This window comes from Polypterus senegalus, chromosome 1 (genome assembly GCF_016835505.1).
Source record: "Polypterus senegalus isolate Bchr_013 chromosome 1, ASM1683550v1, whole genome shotgun sequence".
Lineage (NCBI taxonomy): Eukaryota > Metazoa > Chordata > Cladistia > Polypteriformes > Polypteridae > Polypterus > Polypterus senegalus.
The window spans coordinates 38584019-38596615 of record NC_053154.1 but is presented as its reverse complement, the minus strand read 5'-3'; the positions used below and the strand labels follow the sequence as shown (position 1 = coordinate 38596615).

The window sequence follows — 12597 nt, the reverse complement described above, 5'->3', positions numbered from 1 at the left end:
ATAATTCCTCCAACCCAGACACACTTCTTGAAATTAACAAAATAATAACATTTATTTATTACATAAAAATAACAGGAGACAAGTAAATATATCACCCAGGAGAAAATGGGACCCTTACCTGGTCAATAGGACAAAAAATTAGCAACATGGGAGACAAAAGACTAACAAACAACAGAAAACATACACTTACAAAATCTTAGTTTAACATTTTCTCTACAATAAAAAAGGCATATAACTTGTCAATTCTATCATATGGCTTCGATTGAACGTTCCTCTTTTATATGAAAATGCCCATAACTTTTGAATTGTGATTATTCAATTCATGAGGTTAAGATGGATAAGTTCACTGGCTGGTTATGACGTTTCTGTTGTCTGCAAGTGGCGTTCATTTGCTCACAGCAGCTAGTACCCACACACACGCTCTCTCTCTTTCTCTCTCTTTCTGTCTGTGTGTGTGAGAGAGTGTGCATACCTGTGAAATGCTGCTGCACTTCGTGACTGGGCTTAGGAAGAAACTTACAACACAATGCCGGAACTTATCCTCCATAAGGGTATTATCTTTCAGTTACATTTATACTAGTACCATAATACATTAGCTAGCTTTGTCCTGTCTATTAAATTGCAATTAATAGTCCTCAACGACAACAATATTTATTTATATAGCTCATTTTCATACAAAGGATGAAGAAAGAGAAAAAACACAAAATATAAAAAATAAAATTAGGCAATACTAAATAACATAGAATGAAAGTAAGGTCCGATGGCCAGGGAGGATAGAAAAAATTTAAAAAACTCCAGATGGCTGGAGAAAAATACAAAATCTGCAAAGGTTCCAGGCCATGAGATTACCCAGCCCTCTCTAGGCATTCACACTAATAAGCATATAAATGATCTCAATCAGTCCTCATGGTTTTCAGGCATCACATGGAAGAACTTGATGATGATGGTCATGTGGACTTCTGACCTTCAATCCATCATCCGAAATCAAAGTAATTTATACTTATGGTTTAAGGTGAGAGGTGCTTTATTCCTTTCCTGCTTGGCTTTACCTAGACATGTGGAAGGATTTTCAGCATGCTTTTTTTCTTTGTTTAGGAGGCCTCCTTCTTTGCCTTTGGTCACACCTTCTGGTAGCAAGTGGTACTGCAGTTTCTCTTCAAGGGTTTCACACAAAGTATCCTCTGATGCGAACAAAGTTCTGCCTTCTAGGTCAGCTGGTGATCAGTCAGCAACCATCGTTAGCAAAGAAAACACATTCCACACTTCCTGTCCAGCGCAGTTGCTGCCTGGAGTAAAGGGATTGCTTCAATCTCTGTTGTGGCCACAACCTATCAGCTTTGAGTTTTGGCTGTGGCCAGCCAATTTATGGCTAGTTTAAGCTGTAGCATAGTGAAAGAAAAGTAGTTAGTTTAGGGAGTTACACGATTTTTATAGCAAAGTATACAGGTCTTGATTTACAGTCCTTTGTTCAGGACTTGAGCTCCATTTTGTGCCTTGAAAAGAGATGTCCCTGGTTATTACATGGTATGGTATCAACCATTTTATCAGATATGGCTCAACATGCTACATTTCAAAGGGAGACCCATTGCAAAAAACTGAGACTTTTTAGCTGGCAGTAAGAATGTCTGAAAGTCATTCACTAAGGAAGGATTTGGGTTCCATCCTGGCAAAATGAATAATGTCTGTCTGTTCTAGAGTAGAGTGATGTTCCATGTTTTTTGTGGCTGGGGCCCCAGGAGGCTCCCCCACCTCCTCTTCAGGATACCCTCCTCTATGGGGCACTGCTGGGTTTTCTACCACAGCTCCATATTGCTGATGGTCTCTGGCCAGTGAATCCACAGTATATGGCATAGGCAGTAATTGATGAAGGTCTGGGTTATTCCGCGAAGTGATCCTTTGTTGTTTTCAATGTCTCTGTCCCATATAATAGCACAAACTTGACATTTGTATTGAATTAACAAAGCTTGGTAGCTTGGCCAAACTCCTTGGAGTTCCAAATGTTCCTCAATTGGATAAATGCTTCCCTTGCCTTGCTGACTAAGGTCTTTTCATCTGCATCTGTTCCACCTTTTTTGTCTGCCACGCTGCCACTGTGTAGAATTTTTTAATTAATTCCTTGAGATTTTAATAATTTTCCCACATAAATCAAAATTCAAAGATTGAGTTTACTAAGCTGACACATTTACACGCAAAATGCCACGTTACACACCAATATGTGCGTGCATTGAACATTATTTTGCTTTCTCTTGTGGTTACAATATCAAACATTTTGTCATGAATCATTTATGCACCTCCTTTTTGAACCACTTTTTTAATAATACATCTCAAGCCCGGTTAATTTCCCAGCTCTGTTATACTAATTCATACTCCACAAGGTAATGTAACTCTTACACACAGATCTAACTGCAGTATCAAAGGTGTTATATTGTATATCTTTTATTATAGTTCTGTCCATTAATTTACATACCAAGAACTTATTTGTCTGTAAACATTACATTGCTGAGCACAAAAAGTCTCATCAGGACGCACTGTTTAAAACGCTCAGTTTCAGGTCTTTTTACTGAGGCAGCCATTCAGTTTCAGAAGGCAAATGTAAAGTAATAGAGGTAGTTAAACCACACTCCTTAGAGGATGACTTTAACAATCTTATTCTTTGACTTAAAGCTTACTGCTGCCATGGATACCAGGCATTGGCTGGCGCTCAAGCTGAGATGGCTCAAGGTTTCTTACATGGCTAGGAGGCCAGTTTAACAGAAGGACAGGGGGAGAATAATCACCTGGACTATTTGCTCCCTCTATAAAATAGGTTCCAGTCTTCCTGGGCTACTGTAACTGCATGGATACTCGCAGGGTAGGCTGGGAACTACAGTCCCATGAGATAGCCCTGTTGTAGTCCAAGGGTGCAGCCAGGGGAAGCTGCAGGAACAGACCATCCCCACTTTAAAGAACATCCTCCTGACCTGGAAGCGCTTCCTGGATGTGATGTAGCGGCACCAGAAGTACTCCCTGGTCCAGCATAAAAGAAGCTAAGTTTCCTGTATGACTCATGAGTATGAGTCCGATTCGGGAAGAGAGTGGATGAGACGACATGGGAGGTGTGGAAGGAAACAAGATTTGTATTAGTGGAAGAAGATACAAAGATTTTGTTTTGTACCATTGTGGAAAGGATTTGGAGGTATTGTAAAATAAAAAAATAAAAAATCTTCTGTTTGAACTTGACTGTATGGTATAGTTGTGTTTAGGGGTTTGGGATGCTGCTACGCATCCTGCTAGTCACAATAGATGTAGAAACTGAACTTACAACAAACCTTTTATAAGAATGATGATAGTGTGACTGCTGCACAAAGGGAATTTCTGTATCATTACCAGTTAGGACATCATGATCGTATCCCATCTGCTCATGCACTTACATCACTGTTTGTGATTTTTTTTCTGTGGGGTCATCTTAAAAGCCATGTGTACCACACACGTCCTGCAACCATTGCTGAACTAAAAAGGTGGACTGAAGAGGAAATCACTGGCATTCCTCTTGACATGTTACGTCGAACAATGTAGAATTTCCACAACAAGCTGTCAGAATGTGTATGGAGAAATGGACAACATCTTTATGATGTTTTCTTCAAAACATAAAATGAATATTGATTACCATCATTAATTGCATATCCTGTACAATACATGTCATCATTAAATGCATTTTGTAATGTGTTTATTTGTGCATTGAACGTCAATTGAAAATTTCCTGTTTCCCTCCCCCACCCCGTATAAGAGGGGAGAAATAAAGTTCTGTCTGTCTAGTATTGAAGCCATCACTACTACACTACTACAATGACCCATACATTGACTAAGGTGGATAATGAGAATCCTGTTATCTATTGTATCAAATTCTCTCTTCAGGATCCATTCCATCAATAGAGACCAGTTTAATATACTGTACATGCAATAGTCAAAAAATAATTATGTTGGATAATCTGTACTATCATGTACTAATTCAGTAAATTAGCCCCCCTTCTATCAAAACAAACGTTGCTCTTTCAGTAGGCACAATATAAACAACTAACATCGATCCATCCATTCTCCAACCCACTATATCCTAACACAGGTTCACGGGGGTCTGCTTGAGCCAATCCCAACCAACACAGGGCAGGAGCAGGGTGCCAGCCCACGGCAGAACAAATAACATTTAATTTTAATACTTATTTTGTGAATACTCAATTCTCATTTTGGAGCTAAAAAAGATATATTTAAGAGAAACAATGCTATTTTTCTTTAATTATTTGTCTTCATTATGTAATAATTAACATATGTAGCTGAAATAGTTATTTTTGTTTTAATCAATACCTATGTAAATGTAAATGAATGATAACAGACATCTGTTTTGCTTGTTTTCTTTCTCAGAATCAATTCAAATTGTGAATGAAGTAGGTAAGATAATTTGGACTTTTTTACTGTTTTGCCCCTAAAGCTGCCACTGCAAGTTTGACCCTGTGTTATTTATGTATGTTTAATTGAATGGGATTATCCACATATCTATTTAATTTAAAGTATATGCAACATAAAAATTAAACAGAAGGAACCATGTTAATTTTCTATACATTATTTGCCTAATGTATACGGTTCAGAACTGTGTTTATCCAAGAAAAGTGGTAGTAATATCTTTTAGAAAGTACTGTACATGGCTGGTGCCATCCATAAAAAAGAATAAAAGGTGCTGGACTGCCAAATTTGAAATTAATGTGCTGACAATGACAGAAAAAAGTAACTTTTTAAATATAGGAAAACAATTCATAGACCTTGTGTGCTTGGCCTAAAGTAGTAATGAATTCCTGCTATGTTCTAAAAAAACTTTTAGACATATCCTGTAAGACAGAATTGGACATTTTTTATTTGAGAAATTTCAAATAATATAAAATGTGGGTTGGGATTCTTTCAGCTGAGCAAGATCGATTTCTCAGTATGCCCTTTATTTTGTCTGAGAACACACCAAATATTGCCATTAATTGATAAGAAATGATTGTGATACCAAGGCAGTTTGATTAGTGTGTAAAGATTGTCCAAAATTACAGTATGTCAATTTAGTGAATTTCCAAAAGAGAAAGCCAAATGAGACAGGAGCTAGATGGAAGGGCTCTCAGGTTGGATCTTACCCTGGGTACATTTTAGACAATTTAACATTAGATAAATATGATCTATGGAAAATTTTTAGCTGAATTATGGAATGCTTGGCACATATTGAACTAGAGTATATTCTATCTATGGCTGAGTTCTGCTTCTTTTCTGAGATGCCAATTGGAAAGTCCCTTTCAGAATATTCCCTAGGATCTTTAAAGGGTAGGTTCTTTAAAATATTTTTATGCTATCTGAGTCATCACAACTAACCATTTCATCAAAACTAACCAGTAAGGTGTATGGGGTTGATATGGGTGCAAAATGTGGTAGGTCAGGTTGGATTCTTTTAACAAAATGTATAATTAGATAGATAGATAGATAGATAGATACTTTATTAATCCCAAGGGGAAATTCACATAATCCAGCAGCAGTATACTGATACAAAGAAACAATATTAAATTAAATAGTAATAAAATGAAAAAAAATAAAATAAAATTAATGTTCGCATTTACTCCCCCGGGTGGAATTGAAGAGTCGCATAGTGTGGGGGAGGAACGATCTCCTCAGTCTGTCAGTGGAGCAGGATGGTGACAAAAGTCTGTCACTGAAGCTCCTCCTCTGTCTGGAGATGACACTGTTCAGTGGATGCAGTGGATTATTCATGATTGACAGGAGTTTGCTTAGTGCCCGTCGCTCTGCCACAGATGTTAAACTGTCCAACTTTACTCCTACAATAGAGCCTGACTTCTTAACAAGTTTGTCCAGGCGTGAGGCGCCCCTCTTCTTTATGCTGCCTCCCCAGCACACCACCGCGTAGAAGAGGGCACTCGCCACAACCGTCTGGTAGAACATCTGCAGCATCTTAATTTGCATATTGTATAGGAAAAAAGTGTGTAGCTGGGAAACTAAACACAAACATATAAATGTGAAGAATTATTATTATTATTACTAGCAACTTGGCGCGCGCTACGCTGCGCGTTGGATGACCACAGTTGAAGGACTCAATCGTAAGGACCTCTCGTCGGGTGTCTCATTGGCACGCTTTTGCCTCTTTCTTTCGCGATCACGGCGTAATCTGTCTTCTCTCTGTAGGGTTTCAGTTGCCTTTCGTTGTGCGGCAGAGACGCGTCGTTGAGCTAATCTGTGTGAATGCTGAGTGTCCGTTTCTTGCGAGCGACTGTCACGCCTTTGCCGCTTTGCTTCGTGATAACGCTGTAATGTGTCCTCTCTTGCAGCAGCAGGTTTAGTAGCGTTTCGTTTTGGCATTGTTCCATAAGGTCTCTTCCGTACAAGTGCACACGGGTAGCTGAAGACGGAAAGGCATAGTGGGCATAGTGAAACACACGAATTGGTGACCAGGGGTACCATCCAACTCAGACGCAGGGCTCGAAATACTCAAGTGCACATGTTATTTATAATTGAATTTATTTTTTTTTTTTGTTATGAACTTCCCCAAAAGAGTTGATCCCTGTAAATCAGGGGTCTTCAACTAAAATCTATCGAGGTCCAGTCAGAGAAAATTTCTTGAAGCAAAGGTCCGGTCCGTCTGAAGATCATGTTGTCTAACTATTTAGTATCATGTCTATTTAAGTAGCCTAGTAGTTGTATCAACATCTGCATGTAATTAATACTAGACTTTCAAATCAAATTAGTTTAGTACAATTCATAATCCTTTTGACAATATTTATTTTCAAACACAGAACTGAACATTTATGTATGACTGCAAATATGTACTTTTTTGTTCTGTCAGTGTATAATTTCTTCTTTAATTTAATAAACAAAAGTAGGGCTGCACTTTAAAATAAGACAAAAATAAATTATGAAAACTGTGCATGCTTAAATAAAGTGCTAAACTTCAGAAGAATACAAAAGGAATGGAGAAAAAGCTTAACATTTCCCCTTTTCTGTTTCACGTTTTGACTCAAGTCTCAACCAATTTCACAGATAACAAATCTCAACACATCTTAACAATGTAACAGGTTTAAATGCCCATTTTCTTCCCCTCTTATATTCATTGCCACACTTTTTTGCTCAGTGAGAGAATTGAGCTCTAGCTTGTCCTGCCAGGGTTTTAAACCTGGGCTTGAATGGAGTCAGAGCCATTCTCATAGACATGTGGCAGATGTTGCTGACATGGGTATTTGATTTATTTTTTCACATAGCTCTTGCTTTTGTTTTCCCTCAAGTAATGTTTCAGCTACTGCACTCATGCATTCTTTGACAACCCCTCCATCTGTAAATGGCTTTCTGTGTTGTCCCAAAATCCAAGCAACTCTGAGGGAGCACTCCTGAGCACGTTGTTGGGCAGTGAATGTGTGGCTCAGGATCCTGGTGGACTGGTCATATTGGCCTCTGAGACTAATGATTTTTTGTGATCTCACTTCAGATTTGAGTGGGTATGTTCGTTCAAAATCTTTATGCTTCGTCTCATAATGTCATTTCACATTGGCACTTTTTACAAGTGCCACGGTTTCTGAACATATGAGACACACAGGTTTAGTGTTTCCAGTGGGAAGTATGAACAGAAATGAGTTTGTCCATTCTGGATTAAATACCCTATTTTCGCTGTCCACTTTCCTTCTTTTAGAGAGCGCCATTTGCTCCGTATATTTCTGTCCCTTTCGCCGTGTCACTCGTCTCTTCTTTATCCAGCACAGTCTCACAGTATCTCTCAGTAGTCTTTATTTTTATCGCTACATTTCTTTCGAACGTTTCGGTTCCTGACCTTGCCTCTAACACACGTTTCACTATCTTTCTTCTTTTCGACCGTATCTCTGAAAAATCCCTTCTCTGTTTGCGTACATGGATTCGTAAAACAACGTTCACCGACTAGAATCCGCAGACTTGATTGGATGAGAGGTATCACGTGAAATGGCTTAGCGCGTATACTGTGTATTGCCTCACTATTACCGTAAAGATTACAAAAGCTGCGCCGGATAAAAATAGAAGCGCCCCATCATGTTTAAATGATAACCTTTTGTTTTGGCTGTAAGTCAAGGTCCGTATGAGACAGCTTTGCGGTCCGGATGCGGACCGAGGTCCGCCTGTTAGTGACCTCTGCAATAGTTAATAGTATATGAACTATATAATCTGTTGTAGTACGGGCGTTAATTAAGCACGGTGGACGCTGTAAGGGTAGGTTGTGGTTTCTGTTTCTTTCGTGATTTTTTTTGTTTCATTTTATTGATTATTTAATAGGCAGAGGGGAGAAGACGTTAATGTGACGCTCTGTCTATTTCTTTACTTTTGTTTTGAAAAGATTTTCGGGAACAGGAAAAATAAAAGCAAAGGGGAAAGAACGGCGGGGGGTAAGCAGGAATTCTGAGAGGGAACGGACTGGGGCTTTTCTACGGGGCGGCTATACAGCCAAAAGGAACACGGACTTTTGTTATATAGATTATTAAATGATATGTTGTCTATATAAAGATCTACAAGCGTTTTTACCCCTAGTGTTTTACATAAGTTAAACACTGAGTTGGTGGGCTGCAGACTTTAAATACTCTGGCACAGAAGAAGCAATGCGTCACTAGATCACAGCCCACGAGCTGAGAAGAGGAAGTCAATGATCTATCAGTATCTACAAGGAGTATTTGAGAGATAAGAAACAGTTTGGAAATTTAAAGAGAGAAAAAAGCTGCTAGGATTAAAAAGGCAGAAATTACGAGTTGTTTACATTTCTTGGAGTAAATATTAAGAAGGCTCACCAATGCCTTTTCTTCCTTAGTTACCTGAGGAAATCCCACAGGCCAGAACTAGTACAAGAAGAAGTTAGCAGTTTTGGCAGCTACTTTGTTGTTCCATTCCACTATAGATGCTATTAGAAATTAAATATTTTCTAAATAGAAATAGTAAATTATGCCATATTTTAGAACCAGTTAGTTTATCACCGGGGAAAGCAGACACCTGTTTAAAATAACATTTATATAGTGTAACATTTCTCTTACATAAATTGGGAGGCCTCCACATCTTCTTAGACTTTTTCTAAATAATATGCCTCTACAGTATTTAAGTTATACTCATCCCCATCTTTAGGATTCAGTTAACTTCCTTTAATTGCTCTAACATTACATTTACATATAGCTGTTATTTGTTTGATTTACTTCTAACTCTTTTAGAATTAAAGTGAGCAATGCTTAATTTATTATTGATTTTATTTTGGCTTATTCCTTGCAAGCTTGTCATTTCAAAGTTATCTTGTAAACATTTACAGTTATTATTCTTCACCTTTCACAAACTTCCAATAGGAATGCAGTGTCTAGTAGATAGATTGTTAGATAAAACTTGATATTGACTTTTTTTCTCTTCTAATTCTTCCTAGAGGAAAAAGGAATCGTTCTTAACTCAGGTATGGTTTGACATTCTGCTTTTAACTGTTTGTGGCGACTGCTAATGACATTCCTGCTGAACTAATATTTCACTCTCTTTTAACCAGTGTGGGATTCATATCTGAAAAATGAAGGTAAACTGTGCAATTTTGAATAATATATTATCTTTTAATTATGATTCATGTATAAAATAAGTGTTTCTAACTGATTTGTATAATTGCTTTACTTTACAGTGTATTTTTTTGTCTTTCATTTGTACATTTATTTCCTGGATTTTGCTCCATTCTCTTTACAGCTGACATAAGCCTGCCCGAAGCAGAACACCTTGACATTTCTGAGTCTGCAGATTCATTACATGTTAGGTTGTCACAAAATACACAAGGACAAGACAACTGGCCCTGCATTACAGGGGCTGCCTTGTCACCTGGAAGGAGTCACTACTGGGAAGTGGAAGTTGGTGAGAAAAGCAGCTGGGCGATTGGAGTGGCATCTGAGAGCAAAAGAGAAAGCAAATGCATTCCTGATACTCCAGAAGGTGGATTTTGGATCATTCGGCTGTGTAAGGGAAAGAGCCTTGAAGCTGTCTCCAATAAAGTCATTACACTTCAAAACGAAAAACCCAGAAAGGTGGGAGTATACCTGAATGGGAATTACATGTCCTTTTACAATACAGAGGTCAAACAACGCATTCAAAGATTTGAGATTAAACAGTCTCAAACATTATATCCTGTTTTCAGTCCAGGATTACATGACAGAGGTCCTCTGATCATCAAAAAAAATGAGCATAACACAGATTTGATGAACTTATGATCTGTGCCTCTGTTTCAAATATTAAAATGAACCTGAGGTGTCAAGGCATCGCAGGACCCACACTTGTAATCACTCACCATTGTAGAACTGCTAATTAACTAAAGCACATATATTTTGTAAACGCCAGAAAAAACATAAAATCCCAAAGGAAGAGCAAGAAGACATGACGAGAACATGCAGGCTCCACACACACAGTGATTAGACACACGTAGTTTCCAAAGCAAGGATGCTGAATATGTGAAGCAAAATGTTGTTGCCCTGTTTCAGATAAGCTCTTTAATATTTGGTGGCCATTTACATTTGTTTTTTATTATGACGTTAAGTCTATCAAAGTAGTTTTTTTATTAGCCAGACAGTTATTTTTATGTAAACTAAATCTAACAAGATATTTCATTTTTTTTGTAACATCTGTAGTAATAATGTACAGTTTAAGTAGATTTGCTGCCTACAATATTTTTGGATATGAGATGATTTTAACAAATATTAATGCAGAGTAGTTTTGAATATAATTATTAATATATATATCTGCACATAGATACATGTGTATGTCAATGTAAATTCTGAAATCTCCCCATGTAGTCTAAGTCTATATAAGAATAAGAGTGTTGTCTAAAAATAATTTAAACAAAATGAAATTAAAATTGGTATTTAGTATTTGGTCTCATTGAACATTTTAGACTATATTGGATGTTTCAACTAATAAGATTTGTTTAAGTTTCTGTAGGAATTGTTTTGAATTATTTATTTTATCTGCTATAGTAATTTCTCCCTACACTCAGTGTATTAAGTAGTCATTGTCATTCATGAATATCTGTTTGTTACTATGTGCCATAAGTACAGGGCCTTATGTTAACTTGTATATAGAAATTGTTTTTCATTTTACTGTTCCTGTTTATCCCTGCCTACATTTGCTTTTGAAATAAAGAAATAAAATATCATTAGATATTTCAGACATTGACATTGGTCAATTACCTTGACACCTCTGCTTGTTATTAATTTCAACTAAACCCAATGAGTTTAGATCATATGAAAAAAAATCTTATTTTATACTGCATTCTGAGACAAGTTATGTATATAACTATGCAATGAATTTAATTTGGTCGCTTCAGAGATCATCATGACATATTCAACCGTCAGTTAGCAGATTTTAACTGTACTTGCAGCACTGGTATAGTATACTGTACCTATTCCTGAACATCCCTATATACTGTACATCAATAAGTCTTCCTTTAATATGTTAAACTAATTATAGCATCATTAATCTGCAAATCAGAACAGCCATACATCAAAAATGTGACCCTACAGAGATCCAATGCACAAAGTGTCCTGGCACTATCTAAGATTCAGTTTTACTACTGTGCTGCAGTTATACATATTATAACATGTCGGAATTGACAGAAACTCGAAAATCTACACTAGCTTTATTTGCAATGGAAAATAAATCTTATGTTACATCATTGTATGCTGTGCTCTGTGCTGCAGTTGGCACAAAATACCTCCAATAGTGAACAGCTCAGTCACCCAGTGAGTACAAAAAATGCAAAGCTAATGTAGGACGCATTTTGGGGCAAAGAAGCTCTCATCTGATAAGTGCCTTTATTAACCCTTTCTAACATACTCAATTTTTAATTTATGTAAAATATTTGGGATTGAGACAGTGTACAAATCTGCACATTAACAATGTATTTGCATCTTTTCGACAATTAAACTCCTAACTTGATATTTCAGTTGCATGTATTGTTTTCCCTATATACAAATTAGAAACTTTGCTAAAGGCAATCTGCATCTCTTACCCATATTTGTTCCTGAGGAGATACTGGCTGGACTAGATGAAGAGCCAGACAACAACTCTAAGGAAAAAAAAATGTTTATTCATTTTAAAGCATTTGTACTGTTTCTGAAATATTATAGTGCAGCCTGAACTTCAGGTAGCTTTTTATGAGAAGTCAGGAAACATTTATATGTTAAAACACTTTATAGTTCATTTTGTATTGGAAATGTAAATATATTTGCTATTTTATACCTAGTAATTCAACCTAGTAATGATTTCATGTTGATCTTTCTCATTGCCTACTGCATGTTAATATGATATGTGAATCATATGAGTGGTTTGGTTGCAAAAGTGATTTTTAAATTGTAAATTATAAAATAGTTAATTATTTTGTTTAATTTTTAAAATATAAAATAGCAAAAATGTGAGTTGAAATCTTTTAAATTACATGAATTAAGTAATTTTATATCGAGGACTGTATCCATAACAGATTACAGAATGATGGTGACGATTTCATTATCATTTTGTATCATGCATCATGTTGTTTTGTAAGATATGCTACAGTAATAATTAAATTCTAAATTA

The 12597-nt window shown here is 36.7% G+C and overlaps 1 protein-coding gene across 14 annotated transcripts in view; it reads left to right on the top strand.

Moving 5' to 3' along the window:
- LOC120525036 (E3 ubiquitin-protein ligase TRIM39-like) overlaps positions 1–12597 on the top strand; it is a 133196-nt gene extending 120599 nt beyond the window's left edge. For 13 of the 14 annotated variants that reach the window (XM_039746993.1, XM_039747019.1, XM_039747092.1 and 10 more), the window contains 5 exons: positions 4396–4422; positions 5305–5328; positions 9425–9451; positions 9539–9565; positions 9727–12597. In XM_039746993.1, the coding sequence (XP_039602927.1) occupies positions 4396–4422; positions 5305–5328; positions 9425–9451; positions 9539–9565; positions 9727–10241 (620 nt within the window). In that variant the 3' untranslated portion in view covers positions 10242–12597. The remainder of the gene's footprint in view (positions 1–4395; positions 4423–5304; positions 5329–9424; positions 9452–9538; positions 9566–9726) is intronic. The other variant, XM_039747052.1, reaches the window with a different exon arrangement.